The sequence below is a fragment of the Macrotis lagotis genome, chromosome 1 (genome assembly GCF_037893015.1).
Source record: "Macrotis lagotis isolate mMagLag1 chromosome 1, bilby.v1.9.chrom.fasta, whole genome shotgun sequence".
In the NCBI taxonomy this organism is placed as follows: Eukaryota; Metazoa; Chordata; class Mammalia; order Peramelemorphia; family Peramelidae; genus Macrotis; species Macrotis lagotis.
The window spans coordinates 717,645,427-717,658,536 of record NC_133658.1 but is presented as its reverse complement, the minus strand read 5'-3'; the positions used below and the strand labels follow the sequence as shown (position 1 = coordinate 717,658,536).

The following is a 13,110-nucleotide window of genomic DNA, read 5'->3' as shown; positions in this document are numbered from 1 at the left end:
TTATTCCCAATTGTATCAAGAATTCAAATATTAAGAACTCAATTATTCAACAAATGTATTAAAGTGACTAATGACTCCTAGGAACAGGTGCAGGGTCTTCTAAAAAGATATTTGTTATTTGGTTGGCCACCGTTCAATTTCATTCCATAAGGTCAAAGCAAATTAATGTCACCATTTTTGGTCTCTTCTGAAGAAATATGAAATATCTCTCAGCTTTGCCTTTCAGCCATATTGGTAGACACAGCTGTGCTTACAGAAAATAAATAGGAAGAATATATAATCTCTCTTGTGAACCAAATTTTCTATTTTTCCTTGCTTTTCTAAGCTAGAGAGTCCATTTTATTAAACCAACAAAGTCTTTTCTGGAAAAAACATCTGAAATATCTTTGACAGAAATATAAAAATGTAAATCAGATGAAATTAACCTGAAAATCATTTGATATACAGCAGTTTTTGTTTGGTTTTTTTAATATATAAACTTGGGAAGGAAAACCAGAAGCAGAGAAAGAATATTGATCTTTGTGCTATAATCAGCAGCTTGCAATAGAAGAATAATGGGTGAGTGAAGTAGAGATACAGATAAAAAGGAAAGTTTGAGCCAAATTGTTCATGGGATGCCATGGTAATATAAAAAGAGGTATCACTGATGTATAATTAGGACTTCCAACAGTTTGCATCAATAAAACACTCCTAAAAATAGGCATCTACAAAATAAATACCAGAAAGCACCAAAATATTTTCAACGCTCAAATTCTTTTCAAAGATGAATATTTAAGTGTTTTTAAATAAATGGTGGAAATGGGAAAATATCCAATTGAATTCAAAATGTATATACCTACTGGGGATTCATAAGGCACATATAAAACTGTAAAGAATGAAGGAGTGACAAACCCTCTGTTTCTCAGAAAGCTGAAGCATTACACATTAAGTAATCTGTAAATAAACCTCAAACGTGATCTCTAGGATAAACTCTCCAATTGATTTTTTTAAATCTTGTATCCATGCAATGTTGATTATTCACCTTAAATTTGAGGCTAATTTTTAAAAAAAAACAAATCCACTGGCAAGTGAAAAGTGAGAAACACATCACACAAGAATCCCAGTGACCAAGGGGAAATGTAACTTCCCAAGGTCACACCAGCAAACCATAGCAGAGCAGGGGATAAAGAGCCTCCCAGTGCTTATGACCAGATCCCTGCAGTAACCCCTGAGCACACATCATGAAAGCTGCTGTGCTGGAGTCAAGGTGACTCACTTTTTCAGGATCTCTTCAAAAATGTAGCATCCCTTAAGTGTTTCATTTGCTACACAATTATAACAAAAATGAATATAGCTTGACAAGTCACAAAAGTGACAAAAGTCTTTAAGCATGCATTATTCCTGGCAACAACAAATATAATCAACACACTCTACTCATATTCTAAAAGACAAGAGGCACTAACTAAGCCTTCCTCGATAAGATAATTGTCCATCAGATTTCTCCTACTATAATTTTATCTAGATCTAAAAGTATCTTCTTTCAAATGAAGGGAAGCAAAGAAACCTTTTCTAAACTGATAACAAACTTTTAAGAAAATTAGCTTCCATGGTTCTCCCTCAAGACCCAGGTAAAGTAGTCTAAATGAAAGATACCCCTGCCTCACTCCACCTCAGGATTCCCGATGACTATGACCTAAATCGGAAGAGGTCTTGGGGCTACAACTGTTTTCTGAATGGCAAGGGAGCTCACATCTACCGAAGATGCTTTTCCAAAAGGGGAGATGAAAACAGATATTCCTTCCTATTCTGGGGTTCACAGTCCCCCCAAATAAATCCGATCTCCTTCCTTCCTGAGCCTTTGAGCTCTTTCTCCACACACCAAGTAATTCCAGAGTGGAACAAATCTATGTCTCGGATTAGAGACACCCCCCCCCCCGATATCCTAAGAAATAAGAATTGTACTGGGGAGAGGAGTGAGGAGGAGGCAGACTGCGAGGCGCAGAAGGAAGAGAAAAGGGGAAGTTTCGAAAACAAAGGCAGAAAGAAGCAACTAGCCCCAGCCCTGGGCGGGGGATTGTTTGTGTTGTCTGCTTGGGGGGCGGGAAGACCCGACAGCCACCTTCCTACACGTGGAGGCGGCCGCGAGGTTTCCACTTCGGAGCCCGCCCCCGCCTGCTTGGGGAGCCCGGACTGCCTGGGCCAGGTGCACGGGTTCCTCTTCCCCCTCCTCCTCCTCCTCTTCCTCCTCCTTTTTCTCTTTCTCCACCACCACCTCCTCCTCTTTCTCCTTCCCGCTCCGTCCTACCTGTCTAAGGATGAAACTGGTGGAAGTGGTGCTGCCATCGGATCGTTTCAACCTGCTCCTCCGGGTCGTGGTGCCTCTGGCCACCTGGACTCGACGAGAGAAGGGAAAAGAGCGTGAGGGCTAAGGGAAGCAAAGGGACCTGCGGCCGAGCGGCGGGGTCACTGGGCAAGGAGGGAGAGGGCTGAGCGGTCATGCAATGCCAGTGAACCCCAGGCAGCCCCCGAGAGAGAGAGAGAGAGAGAGAGAGAGATAGAGAGAGAGAGAGAGAGAGATGGGACAGAGAGAACGACAGCAGAAGGAGCCCCAGCACCCACCACATCCATTAACAACGATTCGAAGGAGCTGGCTCAGGAGCTCCCAGCATCGGACGGGGGAAGCCGGCCGGCTCCTGGAGCTGGAGCGAGAGACTGAGGAGGAAAAGGAGGAGGAGGAGGAGGGAGGGAGGAGAAAGAAAAGGGGGAGGAGGCAAAAGAGGAGGCTGCCGAGCTGCTGCCTCGCAGGACTGGGGGCGCAGCGCCGAGAGGCAGATGCCAGCGAAGGAGGAGGTACCTGCGGGCCGGGGGAGCGCCGCCCGTCCGCGACCCCGTTCTGGGTGCAGGAGGAGGACGACGAGGAGGAGAGCTGGGACATGGCTCAGAGCCAGCACCGAAGCGGGGCCAGGGGCTTCCCTCGCCCCCCAGCAGCCCCTGCCCGCCGCCCGAGGGGTGGCTGCCGGCTCCCGCCTCCGGGGCTACTTTGGCCCGAGCACCTTAAAGCTACAGAACCGCCTTCTCCCGCCGAGAGTGGCACAAACTCAATATGCCATGTTTGGGGAGAAGGAAAGGAGAAAGGGATTTTATCATGGATTTTGCTGACTTGACCCCACATAAAAAAAGGCTTAGCCCCTTCTCTCCCCACACAACCGAGCTTCCTAAGGTGAAGGGGGGAAGAGGGAGATAAAAATACTGCACAGTTTTATATGAGAAACAAAGGAGGCACAGTTTGTGAATCGGGTACTCGGAGATGAGGACTGGTGCAGTGTAGCACACCACCGAGAGAGCAAGGGTTGTGTGTGTGTGTCTGAGTATGTGTGTGGTCTGCTTTACAGAAAGTCTAAAAGGTTTCTCTGATTTCACTCATCAGCCTTTTTTTGCTGATGCATGAATTTTTGTGTATTTTATTTGCCTTGAGTGTTTTGTTTTTTGCAAGCCTCCCTTGTTAGCCAAAAGTCACTCACATGGCAAGCAATAATGAAACAAGCTGCCAGCCCAAGTCTGTATGGGGAAACCAACCTTATATGAGACCATAGTGTCCTAGGAGTTTTGAAGGTCATATTCAACCAACTAAAGCAACCCTTGGCCACATGCCTTTGTGTGCTGCAAGCAAGGATGGCCATTTTCTAATATATGTAATTAAGTAAACTGTATATGCCACCTTTTAAGTGTCTGATTCTTGAATTAATCCTCAAAGCACAAAGAATTGTACTTTACTTAAAATTAAAATCATTGGAGGCGAGGACTCACTTGGCAAGTGTGGGAAGCAAAGAGAAAACTAGGAAGGCTACGAGAAGAGAAAGGGAAAAAGTAACATGAAGCCAGACATCTTTTTAAGTGCTCTGTTTTCTCATAGACTTGCAAATCTATAAATATTACATAGGAAATCCATTAAAACAGACATAGTAGCTCAAATCACTAACCCACTCCATCTTTGTTCTCACTATTCACCTTGCCATCTGGGATTTCTTGATGGAATTACTGTTTCATTTTTTAACAATTATGTAGCTATCTTGATGGATCAAATTGCACATCTTATCTGTCCATTCCTACATCTTCCTACTACCCTAGTCTGCCAGAATAATCAGAGCCACAAAGTACCAGGGGTGGGAGGGAACCTTTCAATTGGACTGTCCTTTCAGTCATGACCTACTCTTCATGACCCCATTTAGAATTTCTTGACAGATACAGGATACTTTGCCATTATCTTCTTCAGCTCATTTTACAGATGAAGAAACTGAGGCACACAGGGTTAAGTGACTTGTCCAGGATCACACAGCTAATAAGGGTCTGAGACCAGATTTGAGCCAAAGAAGAGGGAGTCCTCCTGACTTTAGACCTGGTACTCTATCCCATTTGCCATCTAGCACTCTCAATAAGGAGGGAAATTATTTCATATCACAGAAGAAATTAAGACTCACAGAAGTTTAGTGATTTATCCAAGGTTGCATGGATAGTAGGAGAACCAGAACTAGAAATTAGGGCTCCAAGTTCATATATATTTACCCTTTGTACTATAATGGGATCACTTATTACATTGTAATTCAATGACCCACAATTTCATCAACCATTACAATGTGATAGAAACTTGGTAAATGTATAGGCATTTCAATATTAGATGTGGATGGTTATTAATGTGTATAAATATGATTTCATTTGTGGAAATCTTGTGCGAAAACTTCATCATTAATTTGAGAGCTGTGTGAGTTACTGAAAGTTAAATGACTTATATAGGGTCACACAACCAGTATGGATCAAAAGCAGATAAGATCTTCCTCACATCTACTTCTATCCAAGTTGCTTATGTTTGCATCATGAATCTCTATTTGATGAATTGTGTGACTACTAAATTGATCATAGGATTTTGAGCTGCCCAAGTGACTTTCCTTTAGAATAAATATAACCATATCACTCTCCTCATTCAACACTAATGGCTCCCTATTGCCTTTAGCATCAAATATATAAGCTCCCTTATTTAGCTTTTAAAGCCTTGTACAACCAAACCTCATCCTATCTTTGCAGCTTTAGTGGATGTTTCTCTCTGATACTCTAGATGATCAGGACTTCTCTGTTGCTCACACCAAACACCCCATCTCTTATCTCTGTGCCTTTGCAGTTGATTTCCTATACCTGAAATGCCTTTCTCACATCCATCTCAAAAATCCCTTTTCCTCAAGTACCACCATCTACAAAGAACTCTTCCTGATCCTCCCTTCTCCAACTCCTAGTATTCTCTCCATACTACCTTTTATTCAAAATCTGACTTTTTCTCTTTATATTTATTCTTTTAATACTTTTATGTAATTTGTTGTCTCCCTCACAAGGATCTCCTTATGTGGCAGATTGTTACATTCTTTATATTTTTATCACCTAAGCCTGTGCCTGCTACCTAATAGATACTTAAATACTAGTTGATTCACTAAGCACCTGACTTCAAGATTCTGGGTAAACAATATCATAAGACATCTTTTCTGACCTCAGGGAGCTGACTGACTAGTTAGAGAGACGGGGCATAGGTCAGTAGCAACTGCTAGGCAAAGATAATAAATAAAACATGTGTTCAGAGGTCATAAAAATCACTGAGGTGGTAAGAAGGAGAATTTGAGACGGGCCATGAAGGAAGGTGAAACTTAAGACAAGTTAATTCAGGTAAGAGGAATGATAACAAAGATGCAGTCCGAAAAGAAAATGTCATGTTTGAGCAACAATAAATAGATTGGTTCATCTAGACCAGATTTTTGATGAAGAATAGACAAAATTGAAGACTAGGAAGGGGAGAAATTGGAGGAATTCTGAAATACTAGGCTAAGGAATTTGAACTTGTTAGAGTGGAAAGAGAAGTAGAATTAAGTCATACGTCTAGTAGAGAGGATGAAAAAAAGTCACTGTCTTTGAAGTGTGGTGGTTGGATAGGACTGAACCAGATTTCACTGGAGATTCCCTTTACCAGTAGAGGTCACTTACTCCTTCAGAGAGTTACCCAGGGACACCCAGAAGCTGTGACTTGCCTAGGATCACACAGTTTTTCCAGGGTTAGATTTTGGATGCAGGTCTTTCAGGGTATAGAATTGGCTTTCTAATAGACTCGAAGAGTCACAGGATATAGGTTCAAATCCTGCCTATATTGTGTGATCTTAGGGAAGTCACTTAGCTTCCTTGGGCCTCACTTTCCTTACCTGTAAATGAAAGAATTAGGTTAGATGACCTCTGAGGTTCCTTACATTAAAAATTATGTGACCTCTGGCAAGGTCACTTCTCTGGAGCTCATAGCATAGGTCCTCATAGGATCAGGGCATAGATTTATATATCTAGATTTTCATGACACATCCAAAACCCAGGTCTTCTGACTCTACGTTGTGTTTTGTCCAAGCTATCTCTAAGATTTCATTGTATAATGAGGGGGTTGTACCCTTTGTTGTCTGAAGCCTCTCCATACTTTTTTTAAATTTTATTTTTATTTAAGGCAATGGGGTTAAGTGACAACTTGCTCAACATCAAACAGCTAGGCAATTATTAAGTGTCTGAAATCATATTTGAACTCAGGTCCTCCTGAATCCAAGACCGGTGCTCTATCCATTGTACCCACCTAGCTGCCCCCTCTCCAAACTCTATGTTACTGTGTGCTATGGCAGAGTGGACTTGGATTCCATTTTAGTCATTTGACTGTGAGCCTGGAAAAGTCACCCAGTTTCCTTATTGACAAAATGGAATTAAGAATACCTGCTCAGTTTAGCCAGGTGACACAGTGGATAGAGTACCAGCCCTGGATTTTAAATCTGGCCACAGACATCTAAGTAATTACTTGGCTATGTGACCTTGGGCAAGTCACTTAACCCTATTGCCTTTCAAAAAAAGAAAAAGAATACTTGCTCTACCTACCTCTAAGAGTTTTGTGAAGTACAAATGATATGATGTATTATTATAAAGCACTCTGCAAACTTTAAAATACCACATGTTTCTTGTTGTTAGCAGACTAAAATTAATGGACAATCACTAGTTGTTGGGTTTTTTCCCTTAAGTGCTTTTATATCCATTGTCTCATTTGATCCTCACTATACCCTGTGAGATAGATAGGGAAGGTTTTATTAATTCTATAAGAGAAGAAAATGGATGCTCAGATAATTTAAATTATTTAACCAAAGTTACTGACTTAAAAAAAAAGTTACTTTGGAGAATATGAACACTTATTTACATGATTAACAAAATGCTATTAATAAGGAAATTAGCTCACTTCAAAATATTACTTTTAAAAGGGACTTATTTGGGGGTAGTTAGGTGGCACAGTGGATAGAGTACCAGCCCTGGAGTCAAGAGTACCTGAGTTCAAATCCAGCCTCAGACATTTAATAATTGCCTAGCTGTGTGACCTTGGGCAAGTCACTTAATCCCTTTGCTTTAAATAAAATAAAATCAAAAATAAAAGGGACTTATTAAAAATTTTGTAACCTACCATCTTTTCCCACTATTTAAATAATTCTGCTAATCATTAAATGTGCTCTTTGTGGTACAGGTCAAGATAGCCCTGATATAACTGTTTCTGTGTTTATTTTTGAACATCATCAAAATTAACTCTGAAGTAATAGTACTTTTTTAAGGTAAATTGTATGTCATTCAGGGCAGCTAGGTGGCATGATAGATACAATATTAGACCTGAAGTCAAGAAGATTCATCTCCCTAATCAAATCTAATCTCAGACTTTTACTTATTTAGGTGGGCAAGTCTTACTGCTTACCTCAGTTTCCTCATCTGTAAAATGAGATGAAGGAAATGCTAAACCATTCCAGTATCTTTTCCAAGAAAATCCCAAATGGTATCACAAAGATTCAGGAAAACAACTAAATATATGTCATTTTGACTTCCTTATTCCCTCTACTGACTGTACTTCATACCCATTCCATCTGTTTTCTCCATATTTTTATGCCAGCTATACCCTCTGCCTGGAATACACTCCCTTTTTACTTCTACTTTTTTGGAATCCCAGGTGCCACTTCCTTCAAATGCATTTCCTGATATCTCCAATTGCTGGAGCTCCCCTTTCCCCCAAGTCTGATATGATTCTGTATTTATTCTATTTTGACTTATCTGTGTATGTATTATATTTGCAGGAGAAAGCTCATTGGCAAATAGGAGTATCTTGATACCTCACCATCTATAAACTACCATCTATACTACATTTCCTCCATCATCAGTGGGAAACACCTTTTGCATACCTCTCATTGTTTTATGTCATGCTTGATAGTAATAATCAGAGGACTATCAATTATCTGTTGTAATGTCATTCAAGGAATTCTGTATCATTTTAACTTTTGAAAATTTGATTCCCTTCTCATTTCCCTCTTTCTCTTAATGTTATTCAGTCATGTCCAACTCTTCATGATTACATTTGGGGTTTTCTTTGCAAAGATGCAGGACTGACCTTTTCCTTCTCCAGCTATTTTACAGATGAGGAAACTGAGGCATACAGGGTAAAAAGTTTTGCCTACCTAAGCTAGCAAAAGTCTGAGACTAGATTTGAACTTTGAGAGATGAATCTTTCTGACTTCAGGCCTGGCACTCTATCCAGTATGCCACCTAGCTGTCCCTTTCTCTTAATGACATCACCATTAATTCCAGATTATTTCACTATAGAAATTTTATTCATTTTTGATATTCCCTTCCACAAGCCAGGAATATACTCTCCCCACATTTCTACCTGTTGAAATATCTTTCTTCCCACTAATAACAGATATCCTCAATGCCCTGTCCTGGTCCTTTTTCTTTTTTCTCTCTATACTTCCTCCTTTGGTGATCTAGAATAAATAATTATCCCTGTATCTATGAATTCAAGGTATATATATCCAGCCCTGGTCTCTACTGAGTTGAAGTTCCCCATCCCCAATTGCCTAGTTGATATTTAAATTAGATCATCAAAAACATCTCAAGTTCTTCATATCTGAAACAGAACTCATTATGTTCCCTGCCAAAAACTCACTCCTCTCCCAAACTTCCTGTCAAGATTGTGAGCACTGCCATCCTTTTAGTCACTCAGGTTTGCAAACTCAAAATCATGACCTTTGTTCAATTCTTATTCTCTTTGCCTTTGATACCGTGGATCACTCTCAGCGCCAAGCATGTTTTTCTTTTCCTTTTTCTTTTTGGCTGTTTCCCAGACCCAGATCACTCTCCCTACTCTGGTCTGATTATTGACCTCTCTGGCTTCGTGTTTTGGGCAGAACCACTGGGGTCTTACCCTCTCATATTGCTTTTTTTTTTTTTTAGGATTTTGCAAGGCAAATGAAGTTAAGTGGCTTGCCCAAGGCCACACAGCTAGGTAATTATTAAGTATCTGAGGTTGGATTTGAACCCGGGTACTCCTGACTCCAGGGCCGGTGCTTTATCCACTGCACCACCTAGCTGCCCCATTACTAATCTTAACCACTGAGAAATCCTGAGGGTCTAATTTTTTTTTTGAGTGGTCATCTTTAGCCTCTTTGTCTCCTCACTCCCTTACCTAACTTTAATCACTGGATGGGTATTATCTTAGTCAAACTGTGACCTGGAAAAGACCTAGCTTTCAAAAGCTTTTATTTCCCCCTTTCTCATACTTACCCACCCCACACACACACACTTTAGTTCTTATTCTTCTTTCACATGACTAAAATGGAAATATGTTAAACATTGTTGTTCATGTATAACATATCAGATTATTCACTGCCACAGGGATAGAGAAAGGAAAGGAGGGAGATAGGAAAATGCTAAACTCAAAAACTTATAAAAGATGAATGCTGAAAACTATCTTTGCATGTAATTGAAAAATACATTCAAAAATAACATTTTAAAAAATGGCCAAGGTCTCCCATCGCATCCAGGGCCATATCCCGTCATCCTGATACATATCTGGCCACTGGACCCAGATGATTCTGGAGAAGAAAGTCAGATGAATGACTTTGCATAGTACCTCCTCACTTAGATCCAATTCACTTCCATGTCATGGCATCACCTCCCTGATCTCATGATCTTCTTAGAATGAAGGATAAACAACCATCATCAACTCTGGCTTTCTTTAAGTTCCAACTAAAATTCTGTCTTCTACAGAAAGCTTTCCCCAACCCTTAATTTCAGACACTTCTACTAATTCTCCTGTTTATCCTGTATACAGCTTGCTTTGTATATATTTGCTTGCATGGTATCTCCCCCATTAGATTAAAAGTAGGGATTATCTTTTGCCTCTTTTTGTAACCCTACTTTAGCACAGTGCCTGTTATATAGTAACTGACCTTTAATATTTATTGATTGAATCTCTATTCCTCACTTTCACTAACCCCCACATGCCCAATCAGTTTTCAAAAACACATCCCTACCACTCTAGTTCAAGCTTTCTTCTCTCATCTCAGATATTGCAATAACCTCCTAATTGTTCTTTCCTGCCCCAAGTCTCTCTCCAGTCCAATCCATTCTCCAAACAGTTACTAAATTATTTTCCTAAAATGTTTGTCATTCCTGTTTAGTAAATTACAGTGATGTTATATTATCTCTCAGATTACCTATAATCTCCTCCATCTGGAATTTAAAACTTTTCATAGGTTGCTTCTATCTTTTTAATCTATCTGTCCAGCTATCCTGGCCCACTTCCCATTCTGCAGACAAAAATCTATCTAGATTTTTCTGTTCTTTGCCTGTCACATTCCACCTTGCATTATACAAACTTAGTTGGGTACATGTTATATTCCATTAAAATATATGGTCCTCAAGAGAAAGGCCTATATTCTTTTTCATTTTGAAATTCCTAACTTACCTAGCATAGGGTCTGAGACATGGTAAGCACTTAAATGTTTTTGAAATGAATTTTTGCAACAGGACATATATATATATATATATATATATATATATATATTCAAATTTGTTATCACAGCAGGTAATTTGTTAAGGGGACCAATTGCCCAGGAGTAAAGTTCTTATAAAATAAGAATAACAAGTTACAATTACAACTGAGCTACTTAGTGTTTCCACACATACCTAAAAAAATGTTATATTGGCAACTAAATTACTGTACACTGCATTACAATACTCACAAGGCTGTAGACCTATTCTGAAATAGAAAATTAAAAAATTCGGAAATTAGTCAACATGTTTTTTAATTCTAAAAAAATATAGTCACTGGTAAAAATCTACATTTAGAAATGTATGTACATTTTAAAATTTTATTGGTATCCTCTCCTACTTTCTATCTAAAGCCATCCCTTGTCAAAGAAAAATTTTGAAAAAGTTATAAATCAATACAAAACCAATCCATTAATTGTATTGGTACAATTTCAAAGGGCACAAGTGACTTAACTGATTATGCAAATCAAGAAATTAACAATATAGATTATGATGCAATGCAGTGAGATATTAAATTATGGATATACATTCTTTTTTAGTTTTTTTGAAAGGGAATGAGGTTAATTGGCTTGCCCAAGGCCACACAGCTAGGTAATGATTAAGTGTCTGAGGACACATTTGAACTCAGGTACTCCTGACTCCAGGACCAGTGCTCTGTCCATTGTGCCACCTAGCCGCCCAGGCTACAGCTTTTCAATGGCATAATAGGTGTTAGCTGAGTTTGTTTAATTCAGTCTCTTTTAAATGAAATTTGTTTAATCTTTAGTTGATAAAATTTGAGTTCATTTTACAAGCTAACATTTTAATGATGTGTCTATACTTATTTTTAAAGACTCGTGGATCAACACCTGGAAGCGAATTTAGAGTTCTAGTCCAATCATATCCTTTTACTGATTTGAGTAGGAAACAGACCCAGAGAGATTAAGTGCTTTGCCCAAAGTATCATAGGTAGGTAGTGGCCATCAGAATTCAAAATTGGGCCCTGTTAACTTCAGGTTCAACTCTTTCCATAGCATAAAATATATCCCCTCCCCCTCCACGTGAACATGTAATCTAAAAAAGGAGTTAAGGCTGTAATATAGCAAAAGTCAAGGAAAAGTGACATCCCAAGTACTTTGTTCTATGCCTGGAAACATTCCAAAGAAAGACCTTTAGTATATTTTGGTAGTATTACTATGGAGGATTTATGGAAAAGCACAGATTGAGTCCTTCTAATCATGCAGGATTAGAAGGTGTGAAAATATTAAAATCAAATTTAATAAACATTTATTATGTATTTACTATGGTCAAGCACTCCTCAAATTTAGGATACCTTGAGGAAGATAAAATGTTTATGCATAGGTAGGTACAAAATAAAGACTTGAGAGAGGTATTACTAATAGAGATGAGAAGAGAGCTTCAGCGAACATGGAGTTGACTTAAAGGATTATAAGATTCTGTTACATTGCATACTTTTGGGGGGGGGGGTCACACTTTGTTTCCATAGCTTGGAGAGTAAGGTAGGAAGAATTTTTTCTTCTGTAAATGTGCAGTTGACTAGAATAAGATTTTATGGGCAAGTTACCACTAGTGCTAGCAGGAAAGGAGGAGGAAAGGAGGGTGGGAAAGGATAGGAGGAAAGGAAGGAGCGAAGGAAAAAGGGAAGAGGAAACAAAAGAGAAGGGAGGAGGAAAGAAAGAGAGGAGGGTCAGGAGGGAAGGAAGTGAAGTAGTGCAAGAAAGAAAAAGTTTTATAAATGCTTTCTTCTCACAACTCTGATACGATTATTCCCATTTTACAGCTAAGGAAACTGAGGCAGAAATGAGGTGATTCTCCAAAGTTAATTTGCTAGTGCCTAAGTTCAATTTGAACTCAGAACTTCCTGACTCCAGTCCCAGAACTCTACTACACCACCCAACTCCATTCTTCTCCTTATTCCCAGTGTTAATTTTTATTTAACGTGAAGGAAGCACTCTTCTAGAAGAATAAATTGGGGAAGAAGTATATTTCTGATCTTAATGAACAGTACACTTTAAGCTCAATGGCCTGAAAGTCAGTACACCCAAAATAAGTAAGGTGCAATAGACAAAATTCTAGAGACAAGCTGACATTAAATTGCTGCAGACTCTGGGAACTCCTATTCACTTTACGACTCAGAATACCATGCTGAGTCAAACAGGAGCAGAGACATCATTGTTCAGAGGAAATAATGTGGTAGGTTATCCAGATTCCTTT

At 39.3% G+C, this 13,110-nt stretch overlaps 1 protein-coding gene across 1 annotated transcript in view; it reads right to left on the bottom strand.

Annotated features, from left to right (window-relative positions):
• Positions 1 to 2,675, bottom strand: part of CACNB4 (calcium voltage-gated channel auxiliary subunit beta 4) — a 390,197-nt gene extending 387,522 nt beyond the window's left edge. Inside the window, exons 1-2 of the mRNA XM_074215976.1 lie at positions 2,599 to 2,675; positions 2,285 to 2,368 (exon numbers count right to left, since the gene is read on the bottom strand). Coding sequence (XP_074072077.1) covers positions 2,285 to 2,368; positions 2,599 to 2,607 — 93 coding nt within the window. The 5' untranslated portion in view covers positions 2,608 to 2,675. The remainder of the gene's footprint in view (positions 1 to 2,284; positions 2,369 to 2,598) is intronic.
• Positions 2,676 to 13,110: the final 10,435 nt, after the last annotated feature.